The sequence below is a fragment of the Leucopleurus acutus genome (assembly GCF_964270905.1).
Source record: "Leucopleurus acutus genome assembly, chromosome: 1".
In the NCBI taxonomy this organism is placed as follows: domain Eukaryota; kingdom Metazoa; phylum Chordata; class Mammalia; order Artiodactyla; family Delphinidae; genus Leucopleurus; species Leucopleurus acutus.
In genome coordinates, this window is record NC_139142.1 from 11,021,045 (window position 1) to 11,040,538 (window position 19,494).

The 19,494-nt window shown below is 55.0% G+C and overlaps 1 protein-coding gene across 1 annotated transcript in view; it reads left to right on the forward strand.

Moving 5' to 3' along the window:
- ITPK1 (inositol-tetrakisphosphate 1-kinase) overlaps positions 1-19,494 on the forward strand; it is a 161,309-nt gene that overhangs the window by 25,745 nt on the left and 116,070 nt on the right. Inside the window, exon 3 of the mRNA XM_082852870.1 lies at positions 14,272-14,296. Within this exon, the coding sequence (XP_082708996.1) occupies positions 14,272-14,296 (25 nt within the window). The remainder of the gene's footprint in view (positions 1-14,271; positions 14,297-19,494) is intronic.

A 19,494-nucleotide genomic window follows, 5' to 3' on the forward strand; every position in this document is an offset into this window, starting at 1 on the left:
TCTCAGCACAGTCCCCTCTTCTCTGTCAGTCCCTCGAGGGTTCCTTTCAGAACATGTCACAGCTTGTTGTACTTACTTCAGTTGTTTGCTTGTTCACCCTCCCCTCTATGCTGTAAGCTCCTTGAGGACTGTGTGTGTCCACCATGCTGGGCATGTGGTAGGTGCTGAAGAAATAGGCATGAAATAAATGAATGAGTAAAAGAATGCCTTGGATGGAAAGCAAGCCATCAGGAAGAATCTGGTTTAAGAAAACCTTGGCCAAAAAAAAAAAAAAAGAAAAAAGACAGCCTCCTCTCCCCACCTCCTACAGATTGGACCCTTGAGTTCTGTATCTTGAGTTCTTATCCTGGCAGTTAAGGTCATTCCTGGAGAATTGTCCAGCAGGTTAACGTCCTGCCTCGGGGAAGCGGGCCCCCCACTCCCCAACAAGGACTGGAACAGAGTGGGCTGTGTGCTTTGTCCTTACGTAAGGGGGCACCCAGGTCAGGAGAAGGCACTCTTTACTGGCCCTTCCAGCTGGGGTTTATCTCCTTGGGCTCCTCGGCCACCTTCTTCTTGGGCTGCCCTCTGTGTGAGGAAGAGGCTTCCAGTGTTGTGGATGGTGGGCAGGGGTGGGGATGTTCCAGCATGGGCAGGTGGGGGAGGGCACGGAGTCAGGTGTGCTGGGAGCAGACGGGGTGCATGAGGAGGTGGGCACCTGCTGCAGAGGTCTTGAATGCTGGGGGTGTGGCGAGGGCAGCTGAAGGGATGGGGGGCAGGGAGGGGATGAGTCACGTCTTAGATGTAGAGGGTCGCAGGCTGGACCCCTGGGGGGTGGGCGGGGTCGGCAGGATGGTGGCCCTCGGGACGGAGGCCTGTGTCTCTTGGGGCGGGGAGGCTGCCCTTTGCTGGCACTGAAGCGTCCTTCTCCTCTGGCTGGACCCGGGGCTTCCTCTTTTTGGTGCTTCTCACTTCTGCCCAGGGCCCCGGCTCTTGGCTTCGGGTTGGCGGCTGCTGTGACACCCTGCGTGGGGCTCTCGGAGGGATTTCTCGGGCTGTTTGGGGCCTGTTGCCATGGCTCCCAGCTGCAGAGCCTGGCAGGGTGGGAGGCCGGGCAGGAAGGCGGTGGGGCACGTGCCTGCCTGCAGGGAGGAGGCTCTGGGCTTCAGCTTTTGGTGGTGGGGCCCTCTGAGGCCCCGGACTCATTCTGTCCTCCTCGGGGGGCCCAGAGGGCCAATTGCTCCTTCTCCTTGGGGGTCAGAAACGTTTAGAGATGGGGAAGGCCTCCTAAGACGTTAGCCCCATCCCCTTCCCCATGTACCTGTCTCCCCTCTGTGACACGGGCAGCCAGCCTTGGCTTGAGTCCATCCCGCCACGGGGCAGTCGCCACCTGCCTGGACAGCCTTCCTTGGGGAGCCGGCAGCCTCTCCTACAGCTGAGCCAAAATCTGCCTCCTTGTCCCTCTGCTTTGTAGGAGGGGTTCCTCCTGCTTGGAAAGTGAGGATTTCAGGTGACACAGTGGCCAGAAGGAGCTGTCCGCCCCTTGGAGGGGGGAAAACAGGCATGCCGGCTCCCCTTGCTTCTGGGCCTTGGGTGACCCAGGCGTGTCCTGTCCCCACTGCACAGTGGTCTCGGGATGCCTGTGGCCAGTCACAGCTCCTCAGGCCTCCCAGGGGCCATGACACCCCTCCTCCAGGCTCCTGGGGGTCAGGGGTCTGAGGAAGGATTTCAGCCCAGACTTGGGGCAGTGGCTGGGCTAGGTGGGGGAGCAGAGGCAGGTCTGTCCAGAGCAGTTCCTCCTCCGGAAATCCCAGAAGCTTCACCCCTAGCAGACCTGGCTGGACCCGCACCCTCATAGATCGCTGGGCAAGGATGGTCTTTGCTGACAGACCAGACCTTAGACTGTGGTTCCGCTGTGGCTTGTTTGCTGTGAGTCTTTGGGTGAGTTCCTTTTCTTTTCTTTCTTTCTTTTTCTTTTTGCAATACATATGTATTTTTTCCATCTTTATTGAGGTATAGTTGACAAAATTGTAATATATTTAGAGTATACAGTGTGATGATTCGATATTCCACACTGTGGAAGGATTAATTGAGTTAATTAACACATCTATCCCCTCACATATTTACTCCCCTTCCTTTTCTTGGTGAAAACAGTGAAGTTCTACTCTCAGCAAATTTCAGTTATATAATGCAGTATTGTCAACTATAGTCACTGTATTATTCATTAGATCCTCAGACCATATTCTTCTGATAACTGAAAGTTTGTCTGTTTACCAAGCTCTCCCCATTTCCTCCTGACCCCAGCTGCACCCCCAGCCCCTGGAAACCACCATTCTGTTCTCTGTTTCTTTTTTGATTTTTTTTTTTTTTAAAGATTCTACTTAGGAGTGATGCCATGCAGTATTTGTCCTTCTCTCTCTGGCTGTTTTCACTTAGCATAATGTTTGGGTGAGTTTCTTAACCTCTCTAAATGTCCTCACTTGAAGAAATAGGACAGTCACACCCCCTAATGCAGCCTTTGAAATGAATGCTAAGTGGTCATTGTTGCCCATCTCATAGCCCCTCCTGGCCCCTGCCTCCTACCCCTGCCTCTTCCTCGATCCCCTTTTTCCTTGAGTGGGGAGTGAGGGGCTCAGGAATTACAGGTGTTGCCAATCATTTGTTTGGGTTGTATCCAGGCCTTTGGAACCTTCCCTGAAATTTGAGGGTCTCAGAGGCACCAGGTGAAGCCACTGCCTGTTTCTAGAGTTTGCCGCTCAGTGCATCTGAAGTGGGCAGGGGCCAGGGCCTGATACCCCGGGCCTGTAAAAGGGGGCTCTGCAGGCCCTCTCTGGCCCCGGTGTGCCTAGGTGCCCGGCTCAGGCTCCAAACGCCTGAGTTTGGAGAGTGTCTCTTGCATCCACTTGGCAGCTTGGAGCTGTGGCCTTCGCTGGAGCCAGGTGGCCTTGGAGCGGAGGGTGGGGAGCCTAGGTGGTCTGGGCATTTCTCATAGACCTTGAGGTGGACCCAAGGGTCAGGAATATCACCGCTTCCCCCAATTTACAACCAAGCCTTCCAGGCCTGGGGCCTTAGGTCTTCGCCACCCAGGCCCTGGGTGCCTCTTCCCATCAGGGACCCATGTCAGTGTTTGGTTATATCCATTGCCCCTTTGGAGTCCTGCGGGCACTGCGCGGGCTGAGCCCCAGCCTCCTCCTTGGTGACTGTCGAGACCCCCAACGAACCTCTGGACAAATCTTAATCTGCCACCAGCCCACACGGGGGCACTTTGAGAGAGTGTCTGAGATTCCGGAGTGGCAGAGCTGCGAGAGCCTTGTTGTTGGGCTAGACAGAAAAATGTCCCCCTCCGCCCAGTTGTCCTCAGAACCTGTGAATATGGTCCCTTACGTAGCAAAGGGACTTTGCAGATGTGATTAAGGTCAAGGATCTTGAGATGGGAGACTATCCTGGGTTATCTGGGAGGACCCAGTGTCATCACAGGGGTCCTTATAAGAGGAAGGTCGGAGGGAGATGTGACAGTGGAAGCAGAGGTCAGAATGATGTGGCCACAAGCCAAGGAATGCAGGCAGCTTCTAGAACGGGAAACGGCAAAGGCATGATTTCTCCCCAGAGCCTCCAGGAGGAGCACGGCCCTGCTGACGCATTTTAGACTCCTGACCTCCAGAGCTGCAAGAGAATACATTTGTGTTATTTTCAGCCCTACTTTGTAGTAATTTGTTAAAACAGCAATAGGAAATGAATATACTGTTCTGATGCACCGCCTTTTTCAGAACCTGTCAGGAGGGACTAGGTCAAGGTCAGAGCCAGGCCCTGACTCCCTGCCCTTAGTCACAGACCAATGGGTAAGGTTGTTACTTGACTCCCTGGGCCTGTCTTCCCAACCTCCTATCCTGAAAGTAGTTGGGGGTTGGGGAAGTATTTGAATAAGGTGCTTGTGGTTTAAGTTTTCAGAGATTGGGGATGGGGCTAACCTCACCTTTGCTTTGATGTGACAGCAGCCTTGGTGCTTATGGCAGAGGGGCCCAGGGAACCCCAGTGCCCAGAGGCCCTGGCATTGCCCCAGCTGTAGCGGCAGCCTTCTCCCCGTACGCCTTGGCAGCCCCCCTCCTGGCCACCCCTGGGGCTCAGCTCAAGCAGCAGTCTTCAGAAACCTTCCCGTGCTCACCACCATCGCCCAGGGGCTTGCTGTGTTCAAGGGCCCCGTGGCCAGCAAATGTCTGATGAGAGTCAGACGGGGAGCTCTGTGCTCCTGTGTTTGGAGTTCCAGCACAGCGCAGGGCAGAGATTCCCACCCCCGCCCCAACCATGGTGGCTCAAAGAACCCTTCTCTTGGTCTTGGATTCCAGCCCTGGGGCTGGAGGGAGCTTTCTATTGTAAGGGAGTGCTAGCAGCAGGATCTGGGTGGATGGAGATATTTAATCTGCTCTGGAATGCAGCCTGTGAAAGAGTGTCAGCGTCCCAGAAGCAGTCCTGGGACACACACTTGTGCAGTTATTTTGAGAGCGTGTGGCACCTTGAGGATAGGTGCTAAAAACAATTCAGAACTTCTTGGGCAGGCTTCTCCCTCCCCCAGTGGGTCCAAAGGGCAGAAATATCAGCACAGGGGTTCCTGTCTCCCTTCCTGCTGGAGCTTACCTTGTTCACTGGGCTGATGTTAAAGAGACTTCGCATTCCTGGGAATAAGAAACTGCTCTGAAGAGAACCGACTGAGTCATTAGCCCTGAGGCAGGTCGACTGACTGCTGGGGCTGGGGGTGGGGGAAAGCGCTGGAACCAACCCCTCCTGATGCCCCTGTGGGTCTCCCGCTCCTAGGGCCCATCCTTAATAATGAGAAGGAAAAATTTTAGCACCTGCAAGGGGGTAGTGAAAGACCTAAAAAGAATTTCAAGTAGAGAATTTTTATATTGAAAAGTGGAGGCGTTAAGGGAATTTCAACATTTATTTTCAGATGAAAAGTCAGGGCGATTTCTAATCTGAAACGTGACACTTTGGATGCGGCAGAACACATTCTTGGGTAATCTCCACCCATGCCTCAGTTTCCCCACCCTGAAAGTTGAGGGGGTGGGGTTTTAAAGTGCCTCAGCCCCTGTGCTGCAAGGCCTTTTGGCCCTGGTGGTTCTGTTTTCTTCCTGGAGATGCCGGGAAGGTGAGTCACTAGCTGTGCCTCTTGCCCACATCCTGGGTTCATGAGGAAAAGCCACTTCCAGGCATCCCCTGGGCTCGTTCTAGGTCGGAAGGGACACGCTGACTCATGCCACTGCCGGGACCCTCTGGCCCACCTCCTGCAGGTGGGGCACCTAGTATGGGGGAAGGTCTTCAGTTACCGGAGGTGGTGACTGTGCAATCAGGGGAAGGGTTTTACATTCCCCCTGACCTCCCACCCGCGCCACCCCCCCCACCCCCCCCCCCGCCCCAAGAAAAAAAGACATATGCTAGCTTCCAGTTTATCTGGTTCTTTCTTGGAGCTGTCCAAACAATTCAAATGTTTGCACTGGCTTTAAAATTCTCTTTGTATGTTGCCTTTGTATTGGGCCATTTCGATTTCTGGCACTGCCAAGAGAAGACAAATCCAAATTACGAAACCATCGACAAGTGAACCGGGCTGCCGAGGACGCAGACGGGCAGGGACACTCAGGGATGGACTGGAGGCTGTCAGCCTCTTTCATTCAGGAAGTGCTTGCAGAGGACCTGCCAGGTGGGGGGTGTCGGTGGTGGGCACGGGGCACTGGAATAAAGGACAAACTCTCAGACCTCGGGGGCTCACGGCCCAAAACTGAGCACAGAGCAGTCTTTTGAGTGTCCATGGCTGTGTGGCTAAAGAGCCATTACTTCTGCCCAGGGAAGGGCTGGGGACAGCCTCTCGGCAGGTATGATGTCTGAGCTTCCCCTGATGGGCGAGCAGGACGTTGCCAGAGGAGGAGGGGCGTTCCAGCAGAGGGGACAGCTTGCGCAGAGGCACAGACTTGGGTCAGGCCTGAGTGTTTTTGTAGCATAGGGTCTCTCTTGAGGGGGTTTGATAAAGGGAGGGACTTGTGCCACTCCCCCCACCCCCGATGCCTTGTGTGCTGCGCCTCCAGATGCCTTGTGCTAGGAATTTGGGGTGTAGACAGAGGGCACAAGCCCCGATTCCTCAAGGAGCGTTCATCAGTCAGGTTAGGCCCGGTTAGGCTACAGTAACAGGCATCCCTGAGAGGTTTGCAACAACACGTTTTTCTATAGCTCATTCAGAGTCCCCTCTGGGCCTGCGTTACTCTCCAGGGCTGGTCCTCTGCATCTCGGCGTTTCTCATTCTCGGTGCTGTGTTGCAGATCATTCTCTGTTTAAGGGCTGTTCTGTGCGTTGTAGGGCCTCCACCCTCTGGATGTCAGGAGCACTTCCCCGAGGTCTGACCATCAAAAATGTCTTCGGATGTTGCTAAATGTCCCCTTGGGGCAAAATTGCCCTGGTTGAGAGCCACTGCTAAGCTGAAGGTCCTCTTTAAATAGAGTTTTTTCTGGTTCCCAGCCTGGCTTCATAGCCACCCAGCCAGGTTTCTTTCCAGGAGTGGGTGTGGGATGGCTTTGGGGGCCGTCTGTGCCCCCCCCCCGTGCCCCCACAGCTGCTGACGACCAGGAGGACTGGCTGGAGAGCTGACCACTGGCCATCGACTGCTTCTCCTCAGGAATGACATGGGGCACTTCTGTGCACATTTCCTTGGCCGAAGCAAGCCACATGGCTATGCCTAGCCTGCTGAGTGAGTGAGTGTGTGTGTGTGTGTGTGTGTGTGTGTGTGTGTGTGTGTGTGTCCAGGGGAGCGCCCAGGAGGAGGAGAACTGTCATATTGGTGGTCACCATTAATGTCCACTTTACTAGCTCTTAGCCTAGCAGGGGTCAGCGGCACGGAGCCAGGCGTCCTTCACATCCATGCTCTGTGCTGGGGTGTGGGGTCCCTGAGGAGGACGGAGCCAAGGAGGGCTCCTAAGGGGCTGTCCTGGAGCGTGGGTTAGGTGGTGGTGCCGGTGTGGCATTTGGGGTGGTGGGGACAGCGTGTCCCTCTGCGCACTCGGGTGAAAGAGAAGGCCCAGCCGCCTATTCGGGGAACCCTGAGTCCTCGGGAGACATTTCGAGGCCCTGCCTTCTGCAGGCTGGGGAGAGGCGGGGGCAGGGGCTTTGCCTGCAGGCCTCGCAGTGCGAAAGGGCCTGTTATTCGGGGCTCCTGAAATCTGGTGATTACCAAGCTGTGCTGCAAATGGCTGGGATGTGAATGTGCCTGGCTTTCCACTTATATAATTACACACTTCCGTCTCTAAGTGGTTTTTAGCTCTGGTGCAGGTGCAGCTTCTTTCTCCCTGCCTGTTGGCGTGGGGGAAACCTGTGTTTCCGGGTTGATCCCCTCTGCTGTGAAATTGCTCCGAGGCAGCCTGGCCAGCCTCCCTCCCCAGCGGGATTATCCTTCCTCTGCTGTGCACTGTGGCCAGCCCTCTGCTGTGCCTGGGTGGGAGGCAGGTGGCTGTGGCTTTGCATATCGTGAGAAAGCAATTCTTTTTTTAAATTTATTTAATTAATTTATTTTTGGCTGCGTTTCGTCTTCGTTGCTGTGCGCGGGGGCTTTCCCTAGTTGCGGAGAGCGGAGGCTACTCATTGCAGTGCGTGGGCTTCTCATTGTGGTGGCTTCTCTTGTTGCTGAGCACGGGCTCTAGGCACGCGGGCTTTAGTAGTTGTGGCACGCGGGCTCAGTAGCTGTGGCTCGCGGGCTCTAGAGCGCAGGCTCAGTAGTTGTGATGCACGGGCTTAGTTGCTCCGTGGCATGTGGGATCTTCCCGGACCAGGGCTCGAACCCGTGTCCCCTGCATTGCAAGGTGGATTCTTAACCACTGCGCTACCAGGGAAGTCCCTAAAGTTTTTTTTTTGTTTGTTTGTTTTTTTGATGTGGACCATTTTTAAAGTCTTTTATTGAATTTGTTACAATATTGCTTCAGGGTTTTTTTATGTTTTGGTTTTCTGACTGTGAGGCATGTGGGATTTTAGCTCCCCCGACCAGGGATCGAACCCCTACCCCCTGCATTGGAAGGCGAACTCTTAACCACTGGACCGCTAGGGAAGTCCCAAGAAAGCGATTCTTGATGAACCCAAGGGCCCCCTTTTTGGCAGACTTCACTCTTCTTTGGTCGCTGCTCTGCTCTCTCAGAGCACCTGGAATTCTCCCAGCTGTCACGGGACTTTTCTTTCCGTGTTGGTCAGAGGGTACCGCTGTCTCGGCCTAATCCCCTCTTCCCTGCTGACTCACCATTGCATGTGCTTCACTTGCCCGCAGCCCTCGGTTCTCATACTTGCCCTGGAAGGTCTGGAAGGGTCAGACCCATTTAACAGATGTGAAAGCTGAGACCCGGGGCTGCTCAGCAACACGTCCTGTTCTTGCTGCTGGTTTTCGCGGGCCCCGCTGTGCTGTGAGGCAGGCCTGCTGGTGTCCCAAGGTGTACCTTGTTACCCTTCCTGGTGCGACACCCGGCAGCTGAGTCTCAGGCCTTATGGTGGCCTCTGGGTGGTTTGGGCTGGTGCCTCTGGATGGTCCTGCCTCCCGGGCTTCTGGGACCTTGCTCTTTTCTAGTCCTCTTGCTTTTGGTCCTCTTCACTGGACTCCTGTCCTGTATTGTCCCCCCCCCCCCACACACACCGTGTCATTTGGGGTGATTTTTGTCTTCAGGAAGTGGGTGCTGCTCTTACTTACTAAGCTCTGCTGTATTAGGCAAGACAGTGGCCAGTGACAGAAACTCAAAATCCACAACTGAAAGTCTAGAGAGGGCAGGCTCTAGGCCGGCTGGATTGGGGCCTTGGCCTCTGGCAAGGGAGAGCTGGCCTTTTTTCCTGGTGTAGCCTCCTTCTTGAGAGTCTGCCCATGGTGTCCTCAGACGTTTCCGGGACGTGCCCTTCGTGCTGCTGACACTGCCCCAGGAGCCGTCCTGGAAAGGCCCCGGTCTGGTCTGGCTGGGGTCCCGCGCTCATCCTGCAGCTAAGTGAGGTGCCAGGCCACGTGCCCACCCCTGGAGGGGCTGCAGCGCCTCAGTTTTCTGTTTGCCCATCAGAATCACATGGATAGAGGAGGGGCAGTTCTGAAAGGGCAGGAAGGCAGGGCAGAACAGAAGTAACAGGCCCCCAGCCCCAGCGTGGGCCCAGCAGTCCTGTGCGGTGGGGTCCAGGATTCTCCTCGCTTGACAGGTGAGGAAAGTGAGGCACGAGGTACAGTTGGGTCTGGTTCCGCGTTCTCCTCGTGGGGACGCCCCCCACCTCTTCCACGTCTGCCTGCCTCCCAGACAGGCCTGAACTGTTTGCTCAGCTCAGTGGGGGCTTCTGACCACCTCCTGGCACCACTGCGGTCAAAAAATGGAGAAGTTCCCGTCTTCCTGCTACGCTCCGTCCCTGGTGCTGGCGTGTGTTCTCAGCCTGCTGCACCCAGACTGTGAGCATCACAGCTAGCTCTGGTTCTTTCGTGACCTCTACTCCTGTCCCCAAGACCTGGAGGGGCTGCCCCTGAACGAACAGGCCCCCGCCCCTTCCCGGGCATATCTGGTCCTACTGCTCCTCAAGCGGCAGGAGTTGCTCCTTGGGGACGAGCAGCTGTTCCACACCTGGCAGCTCCAGAGGACACCTGGGAGCTGGACGAGCCCCGAGTTCCTCTCAGACCCTGCCCTTCGCCTCCTGAATCAGAGCCTTTGGGACCGGACCTTGAATTTAGTATTTTTGACAAGTTCCAGGGGTGATTCTTAGTCATCTGTCCTGGCATTTGGAACCCACTGGCCTGTGGGGTGACGTTCTGGGCCCCTGGCCTGTGCCCAGCCTGCATCTTGTATCCACTTCTCATTGCCCCCGCCTGCCCTCTCAGTGGGGCTTATGCTTCCACACTCCCAGATGACTTTTGGGAAGGGGGAACACTCCTCGTGTTATTCCTCTTTAACTTCTTCTCCCCAGTGTCTGTCTGTAGTTGCCCTTCAGTTTTTGTTCGAATGGCAAATGCCGCCTCCTCCTTGAAGCCTCCTCTGATTGCTGTGTCTTCTACCCTGAAAAGATACTCTGTTTTGTAAGTATTTTAAACTCCCCAAGGGTATGCTCTCCTTGGTCGTCTGGAGAGGGAGGTCCCTTTTGCAAAACGGATCCTCCCTTATGGGATATCCAGCTTTTGGAAAAGCAGGTTTATATTATGAGTTGTGAGGTACACCTCTGTCCAAAACTTATTAATCCAATATTTATCAAGGAAATGACAATTTAGAGCCTGCATTTTCTTGAGATGCAGGTTTTAATTTTTAATTATTTAACTTTTATTGTTACTTTTTCTATAATTTTAGAGGTAGTATCTATGCTCATTGTCGAAAACTTAGAAACTACCAGAAAATGAAAAGAACCACACATCAGTTCACTGCTGCAGCCACAGTTAACACTGCAGTGTGTTCGCTCCCGATCTGTTTCCCCGGTGCCCAAGTATTTGAATGGGCTTAGCATCCAAACTGGGTGCTCTGATGCGTGACAGTCCCGTGGCCCCGGAAGGGGTGTCATGGCGGCTCCTCTTTGAGCAGCACAGGGGAGCTTTTCTAGATAAATCCTGAGCTCCTCTTCTTCACTCCATCAACTGGTCGATTGACCCATGCCTTCACCAGGCATCTACTCTATGCCAGACCCTGGCAATGCTGACAACTGTTATTTTGTAAAAAAATATAAATTTCCCTAGTTTTGGGGCATGCGTTAGAGGCACCTGGCACAAAATTCAAGAAGTGCACAAGGGTACACAGTGAAAAGGAAGTGTCCTCACATCACCTCCCAGCCACCTTTGCCCTTGCCCTTGACTAGAGCCCAGGCCACAACTATTTTCTGGTAGTACTTTCAGATTCGTTCTGCATATATGCAAGCACGCCTTTTTTGTCCTGGGTGTTGTGCTTAACCCAAATAACTGTCTACGGCCCACAGGGTTTGCACGTTGCTTTCCCGTAGCAGTGTCTTAGAGATGACGAATGCATTATGGGGCCTGGAGCACTTCCTTGTCCTTTTAACTGCTGCATGGTATTCCTTTGACTGCATGTAGTTTGTTGGTGGCCCCTCTTGGGGGGTTTAGGCGCTGCCAGGCTTTTGCTGTCTCGGGCAGTGGGGCAGTTAACGTCTGCAACCTGAAACGCTTTGCCCGTTCAAGTGTGTCTGTGGGGTGAGGTCAGGGAGCTAGGGTTTTCAGGAGGAGCAGTTTACTCAGTTGACGACAGGTTTGGTTTCTCTTCCCTTCTCCCCCTCCCATCTCCCTCCCTCCTTCGCCCCCTCCTCCCGCTTCTCCTTTGGTGTCATGATTCAATTTCTGAACTTTCTGGTTAGGGCCAGGTTTCAGGAGCCCGCTGCTCGGGAAATGAACATTCTTGGTACCTTTGTTCTGCAGAGGTTTCAGGTGCAGAAGGGAGCCCCGGCAGGTTATACCTTATTTTCCTGAGTGGGCGGCGATGGGGTGCGTGGCATCCCACCACCCTAGGGAGCGTGGTTTTCCGCTTGTGGCCCTAGGCTCCCCATCACACCGAGGCCCTGGGGCATGGAGACCAGGATTGCCCTCTTGGCACCTCCTGAGCCAGCTGCGCCATGACTGCGTGGTGTGGGGAGCCCAGCTGCAGAGCCAGCACCCGCTCTCCTGAGGCAGCCGGGCCTCAGCTTGCCGGTCAGAGTAATGGGCAATCACCGCGGAAGGTGCCGTGAGCGCTCAGTGGGCCTTAGCTCCTCTCACCACGAGGGTGTCTGGTGTACGTGTGGCTGGACGTGTGTGGAAAGGGGACCCGAGCCCCGTCTTTTCTGCCAGAGGTGCAGTTTATCCTGTTCTTGGTGCTCTGAGCTGCAGAGAAACTGCACTGGCTCCTGGGAGCTCAGCCCCACTTCAGGTTGTCAGTCTGTCCTCGAGACCACTTTTTTTGTTTCTTTTATTTTACGTGTTCCATCTGTTTTCAAAGTTAGAGTCCTGTTTGTATTTTAGGACGGGGGTAAGGAGGGTGGGAACTGTCTGGGCTGATGTCTGATGTGGATGGATCGGAAGTGACCGCAGCTGCCTTCCTAAGGACGTGAGAGCCACACGCCGGGATAACCTGGATGCCGAGAGAACTAACTTGGAGGGAGAAGCCGGGCCGGGCCCGGCGCCTGGCCGAAGCCCTCTCCACCTGGCGTGGGTCACGTACACACGGGCCTGTCTCCTGCAGGCCGTCTGTCCGTCCCCGAGACTCGTCCCCTGAGGCTCCCCCCTCAGCTGTTGAAGATCCCCATCCAGGGCTGCGGGTGGGGGCGGGCAGGGTGAGGAGGCGCGCTGAGCCTAACCTAGCCAGTCACGGCCACAGGCCACGTGACCATGGCGGGTTACCGTCATCGATGCTCCCTTGGCGCCAGGATGGTCTGGGGATGAGGCAGGGGCTCTGGGGTGTCCACAGGGCTCAGAAATGAATGGTGTGGGTTGTGAGCCGACACCTGGGTGTGACATGGGTTCTAAGTGACGCCGTCTGTCCCCCTGCCGTGGGCTCCGGTGGCCCAGGGCGGTGTTGTCGTGTCCAGCCCGTCCCCTCATGCAATCGTGGCAGCAGATGCATGTCGGCTGCCATTCCTTCCAGAACTGCAGAGAAAGCTGAGTGACGGCGAGGGCCCTGAAAGCATCAACCACTGTGGTTTTCAGATGGGGTTCCTGGGGCCCAGGGTCCTGGGAGGTGTCTGCAGAGAAAGCTGAGTGACAGCGAGGGCCCTGAAAGCATCAACTACTGTGGTTTTCAGATGGGGTTCCCGGGGCCCGGGGTCCTGGGAGGTGTTGGGTGTGGAGGGGCGGGCAGCCGGGCACGTCCTGCAGTGTGACCTGGTCACCTGCTGTGTCTTGCTGTCTTACGTGGTGGCCTCCTTGTGAGTTTCCACTCTGTGCCCCGGTGCTCGGAAGGTGCTGGGAAATGCCTGTGGGGAGGGTTGGCGGGTGTCACCCCTGCTGTGCCGTTTGAGGTGCCACGCTGGTTCACCGTGGCCTGGAGGTTCCTCTGGGGCTTTGTGTCGTCTCCTCCCTTAGGCTGTGAGGCTCTCGGGGGCCCGAACCATGGCTGTTGCATCTGTATTGTCCCCCAAGGGCCAGGCCAGGCACAGGAACCGAGCTGCGGCTCCTGTGTCTATGTTCAGGGACGTCTGGATGCCAGGCGGGCGCACAGCGAACTTGCCTCAGACCCTGCTCCAAGGAGGGAGTGAGGGCGAGAGAGCCCCAGGCCTTGACCTCGCCTGATCACAGCCTCCTCTGAGTGTCGGTGGGGGCTCAGCCTCTGTTCTCAGGAAAGCGCACACGGCCCGGGCTGTTGGCGTGCTGTCTGCGGTCCACACGCGCTCCGCCCCCAGGGGACAGCCGGTCGGCGCTCCGGAACCATGGGCTGGGAAGCGGTGCCCCAAGTTGACCCGGCGTGTGCGGGCCGGGAGAGGACACCGTGAGTCTGGGAAGGCTTCCTGGGAGGGCGTCTGTCAGAGCCGAATCCTGAAGGCTGGGATGGAGGGTGGAGACCGAGGCTTGGAGATGCCACGCAGCCCTGTGTGTCCTGAACCGCTTGCAGTAAGGGCTGTGGGTGGGGGAGTTGGCAGGGAGCCTTTGTGTGCTCCTCTGGAGACACGGACCCCAACCCAGGCTCCACGGGGTGGGGTGAGTGAGGGCACGCGTGTGGGAGCACGGCGGCCCTGAGATTGTGTGGGGAGACACGGGGAAGGCGAAGTCCAGGCCTGGAAGGATATTGGCGAGGACCGTGGTGGTTGAACCAGGCTCAGAGGGCGGGCAGGATGTCAGTGGGGCAGAGATGGCCAGCAGTGGACAAGCAACCGGGCAGGACTGAAGGGCCTGGGGCCTCTTGCACGTGGGAATGTGGATGGGCTGCGGTGGGATGGGCTGAGGCCGGCCTGAGGGACTGGGCCAAGGTGTCCGAACTGACCCGGGAGGGAGTGGGGTTGGGGGGTTGGGTTAAGGCCATCGGTGGTGGGAGGGTCTTGGGGTGGTCCAGGCTGGAGCTGTGCCCCCGAAGCCTTGGCCCCGGGATTGGTGTGCGGGACGGCTGGCCGTGAGTGGCCTCCAGCCAGCTTCCTCTGGGCACCCAGCCCTCTCTTTCAGCCGCAAGGTGGCTTTGAGGGCTGGCTAGGAGTTCATAAGCCTCCCCCTTGAAAACAAGGCCATTCTGGGGACCATGGCCTGAGCGGTGCAGCCGCCGTCTCCTCGCTGCTCTGCCTCCAGCTGGCCCTAGTGAAGTTTCTGGAAGGATGCTTCCTGCCTGCTGGAGTAACCCGTGTTTTCTTTGTTTTTCTCCACAGGAAGCGAGGGATAGAAGTCGTGCAGGTGAGTACAGACCACACCCTCGCCGTTGTTCAGCTGGGGGGGGGCCTTCAGCCCTCACTGTTCCCCCCCTCCCTGAAGAGTCTGGGCGCTTGGCCTCTCCTTACGTGCTCTCGTTTTTAACTTCTCTCCCCGTGCAATGGACGTGATTGCCGCCCCGGCGGGACCAAGCTGGAGCTGGCGGTGTGTCGGGGTTGAGGAACTGCTCTGCTTTGCTGGTGCGGGAGTTGTGGCGCCCTTGGTGGGGGCGGGGATGGGCCGGGTGAGGAGCGTAGCCACCCAGCCACTCGCCTGTTCTCAGGCTCCGCTGCGGGAGCTCCAGCCCCCAGGGGCTCTGCTTCGGCTGTTAGAGCTCTGGGGACAGGCCTCCTCCTACCCTGGACCATTCTTGTATTATGGCTGACGTGGTATCGTCTTCTCCACCGATGCTCCTCCCCCTGCCCCAGGGTTCGTCCCCCTCCGCCTTGTCACCCCTTTTCTGCTGCTCTCAGTGGCCATATCTGATCCTCCCGATGTTCCCCTGGCCCCTGGAGTGTGGACTGAGTCAGTGGGGGCTCCTGACCCCTGTGTTGCCTCACCGTGGGTTGGACTTGGGTCAGGAGCTCACTGGGGAAGGGAGGATGGTTGGAGAGACTCTCCTGGGGGGGTGGGGGTGGGGTGGGGTGGGGCAGGGTGGGGCTTGCCCTGTGGGCCCCAAATAGATGACAAGCTCGGACCGCATTGGAGCGCAGCAGTAATGCCGGGAGGTTGGATCTGCCTGAGAGTGGGGAGGCGGGGGGGGGGTTGGGTGTGTCACGCCAGGGGATCCCTCTGGCCAGCTGCATTTGTCCTGGCAATGACAACTCATGGGGGATGGGAAGGGGGCCACTGCTCTCTGTGTCGACATGACGATTCCCGCAGCTCTTGGTCAGGGGCAGGCTGTGACATTTGCCCCAGAGGTTTGCCTGCTCCCCAGCAGGTAGCAGTGGGTCTTGGTGAGACCCGAGGGTGGCCTGGTTGTGCTTGCTGTCGCCCTCTCTGTCCCTGTCCAGGGTGAGTCTGCCTGTCTGTGCAGCTCGGCTGGCAGCCCTTCTTCCAGCTGTAGCTGCAGAGAGGGTAACCCAGGCCGGCGCTACCTCAGGGCCGATGGGGAGCCTGGCCCTCTGATACAGTATCTGCAGTAGGTTTTCATAAAGCCTGCTGAGAAGCTCTCGGAGCCCTCCATGTTAACGCCGGCCCCAGTCCCCCTCCCCACACCTAGTAGGTTCTGTGGGCATTGGTCTCAAGCTGCTCTGCTCCTGGGACCACGGTGGGCCTGGTTGGTGGGGTGAGGCTGGGGGCCTCTGTCTGGCTGCCAGAGTGGCCGGCTGCTGAGTTCTTCCTCCTGGCCTCGCTCTTCATAGCTTGTGGGTTGAACTTGTCACCCCAAGGCTGAGGTTTGTTTTGGGAGAGGAGGTAGTTTCTAGAAGCCTCTGAGCAGCTGTGTAGTTTTCATCCTGCCTCACCTTGGCTCTGCAGTTTCATGATCTGCACTGAGCTTTTCTGTGGACCTCAGTTTCTCCATCCATCAAAAGGGGGAGGTCTGAAGCCTACTAAAAAGTATGCTTTCAGCGTCATTTCTGATTGATTAGTAGTGGGTGCCTGGAGGATTCTAAAATCCGTGAATGGCTGAGGACAGGGATCGATTGGTAATGCCTGCTAGGGGTCCAACAGTGGGCAGAGGAGGTGCGGTTGTATTTGTGTCATTCTGGAGCTTAGGTGTTTCCTGCTCCAGGACGCTTTGGCTTAGTTTTGTCTCTCAGTCCTTTTTGACGGTTACCTTGGAAGCCCCCAGATCCTTTGTAGATGCTCCTATACCCACCACCAAGGCCTAGACCCATAGTTGGAGCGATCGTTGGAGGCTACCGTGTGAAGGGCCAAGTGCTTCCCTGAGGTTAGCTACAGCCTCCCATCAGGGTCCATGAGGAAATTTCTGTTGGGAGCTGTTTTTAGAGGAAGTGAATTCGCGTGCTCACGAACAACCACTGCTTAAAAGGTGAAGAGATATGCTCTACCCCCAATACCTGGTTTCTGTTCACACCAGATCCTGGACTATAGCACAGTGGGATGCCACCCCTCCCACGGGAGGGGAGAGGAGGGGGGACGGGGGAGGGTGCCTTGGAGCTTCGGGATGTGAGGGACAACCCAGGGGTCAGTGTGTTCTCTTTACATGGCTTCCTGGGAAGATGAAAACCTTTAATCCACTTTGTGGGTGGAATGAGAAACCGAAGCCATTGTTTTAGAATGTACCAGGCAGAAGAAGAGTTATGAAATCCTTTTTGATGGGTCTACTGTTCATTTTGGTGATGCCTTGAGGGAGGGAGGAAGTGGTGGCTGGGGACCAGCCTGAAGGCAGGCTGGAAGCTTTCCATGCCGACATCTAAAAATAAAACCCACCACGACACCTCTCTCTTCACCTCCTCCTAGCATCCCCGAGTGTTTGGAGAACTTGAAATTTCAAGACATAGAGAAAAGGCTCTTTGCAAAAATTGGAAACCAAGCCACTTGGCTTTTTTTTTTTCAAAATCAGCCGAGCCTCTGTGCACCAGACCCCAGGCTGGTGGGCCACTGGCTGCTGGAGATGGGCGTTTGCCAGTCACTGGGTGGCAGTGACTGAAGAGGGTGAGAGTAAGCACACCACCAGCCTCCACCCGGCATTTCCTGCGTCAGGTGCTCTGAAGGCCATCGTCCCATTTTGTGCAGCCACCTGGTAATGTGAGTGGTGTTTCACGTCCATTTTAGACATTAGGAAACAGGTTCAGAATGTTGTGACTTCCCTCAGGGAACTCAGCTGGTAAGCGGTCGAGTTGGATTTAAGTTCAGTTGGTTTGTCTGTAAAGCCCATGGTTTTTCTGATAACTGGGTCTCGCCTGCCTGTTAATAGATGGCTCGGTTTACTACTTGCTTCCATACCTGTTATTACCTGGGCTTTGGCTACTATTTAAAAAAAGCATGCTGGGACCTAGGGTCAGGAACCAAGACTGTAAAATGATGGTAAGACCTGCAGTGTTTGTCTTGGTCACGAGAGCTGTTCTTCCAGCTATTGAATGGCAGTAGTGACACTATGGGTGCTAACATCTATTGGGCACTACTGTATACCAGGCAATGATGCCATTTAATGGAAGGAAGCATTTGTGTGTAACCTCTCCAAGGAGGGGGTGGGAGCACATTTAAGAAAGTAACTCTTGCAGATCTTCAGCCAACTCATGTGTTCGTTCCCACAGCTGATCTGCTTGGGAAGGAGCTTGTAAACTCTCCCGTCGGCCCTCCATCCGTCTCTACAGAGGCAGTGCACGTAGTGGGGGTGGGAGCCAGATGGCCTGGGTTCATGTTTCTGACCGTCTGACCTCGGGCCAGTTTCCTAACCCCCAGGTGCCTCAGGCTCCCTGTCTGTAAAATGGGGATAGTAGTGGTGCCTGTCCCCTGGGATTGCTGTGAGGACAAATTGCATTAATTTGGGTAAAGCAGTTGGCACCGCGCCTGGCATACTGGAAGCTGGTTGTCTACAGGAGAAGCACACTTTCTCGTTACCCACAGGCAGATCTGCACGTGATGTGTGACCCCGGGGCACGCATCCTTCTTGGGCAGCATGTGACTGGTTGTTAGGATCCTGGGCAGGTGAGGTAAGTCCAGTTCTTTGCTTGCAACAGAATTGAAAGAGGGCCTGATTGAGTTGTCAGATGATAGAACATTAAAAATGAGTTTTGATAATAAATTACTGTAATTCTTGCCATATAATTCTAAAGGAATTCAGAGAATTTGCTATGGTAAATCTCTTTCCTTTCCATTTTTTAAATTTATTTGAATAGGTGGTTTCAGCACTATAAAAATTGAAAAATGGAGATAGAATTGATAATAAACACTGCTTTATTCTAGCAGTCGGTAATAGTCATCTCTGGATATGTGAAATAATTTTAAAAAAATTACCATTCATCTCTTCTGAGATGTATTTCTAATAAGGTTTAATTTTTATGATTCTTACTTATACAAATTTATAATATATCTCTGTTATATTGATCAGTTATGTACTCATAGTAATAATAATTCAATCCAGAAGAAAACTTTTGACACTTAGAGCTTTATGGTCACATGAAATTAAAAAATTAAGACATTTATACTCTTTTTTTTTTTGGCCTCATACTACGATAGACTAATCAATGAAAGGCCTTCAAGCATGAAATACACTGATAGTGGAAACACCTCTGAGGGATGTGGATTGGAAATTGGAGTTTGAGGAGGCGGAAGGAGCCTTGCTATCTTTCCACGTGTTTAAGAAGCACCCGATTCTGTAATTTTAAGATGGTGATGGTGGATCTCAAATCGCTATGGTATTTAGATTCCACTATATCCATTTAAAAGAGAAACAGTAACAGTTTTATTCTGAAATGTTAATATTTACAATATGTTGGAAATTACATCCTCTACAAGTATTTAAACTTACGATGAGAAATTTTAGATGTCAGCTTGAAAATGTGCAAATTGATATATAGTTTTAAACATTTATTTTGGGAGGTTTGGTTTGAAGGCCACTGCTTTAGAGCGTTACCCCGTTTGCTTCCCAGAACCAGGCTCTGAGGCAGACACCGCCTCGGAGTGGGGGTCGGCAGGCCGGCTCTCAGGCCATCAGAGGCCCCGCTGGGACTGGGCCACTTGGCCTCTGGGGCCTTTGTGTCTGAGACTCAGAAAGGCTTTGGTGGTGGGCTTGTCTGCGGGCCAGCTGACCTCTCCTAACGTGGGCCTGTTGGGCCAAGTGATGCTTGATAATAATAAACACCTGCCGTTACCTGCTCAGGTAGCGTGAGAAGGCCCAGGTAAGCCCGAGTCCAGCAGGGCTGGGAGGAATGAAAGTCCTGCTCTGTGATCAGCATTGGGACTTGACTAGAGCACAGGGGGAGAGTGGGACAAGATGCCCTCCACCCCTGTGTCCTCAGGGGCTACCTGTCATGACAGTGACGGTCCTAGGTACCTGTTTGCCTCAGTTGTCTCTTCTGTACTGTTGTGATGAGGGTGCTGGACGCACAGGGCCGCTTGACTCCTCCATTTCAGGTGTTAACAATTGGCCTTGCTAAGCCAATGAGGTGAGGGGCCCCTCATCACCGGCAGGTACCGATTGGGAAGACTGGGCCCCCCCCTTGCAGCAGGATTCAGCAAACCTTTGCTGGGTGCCTGCTGTGTACCAGGCT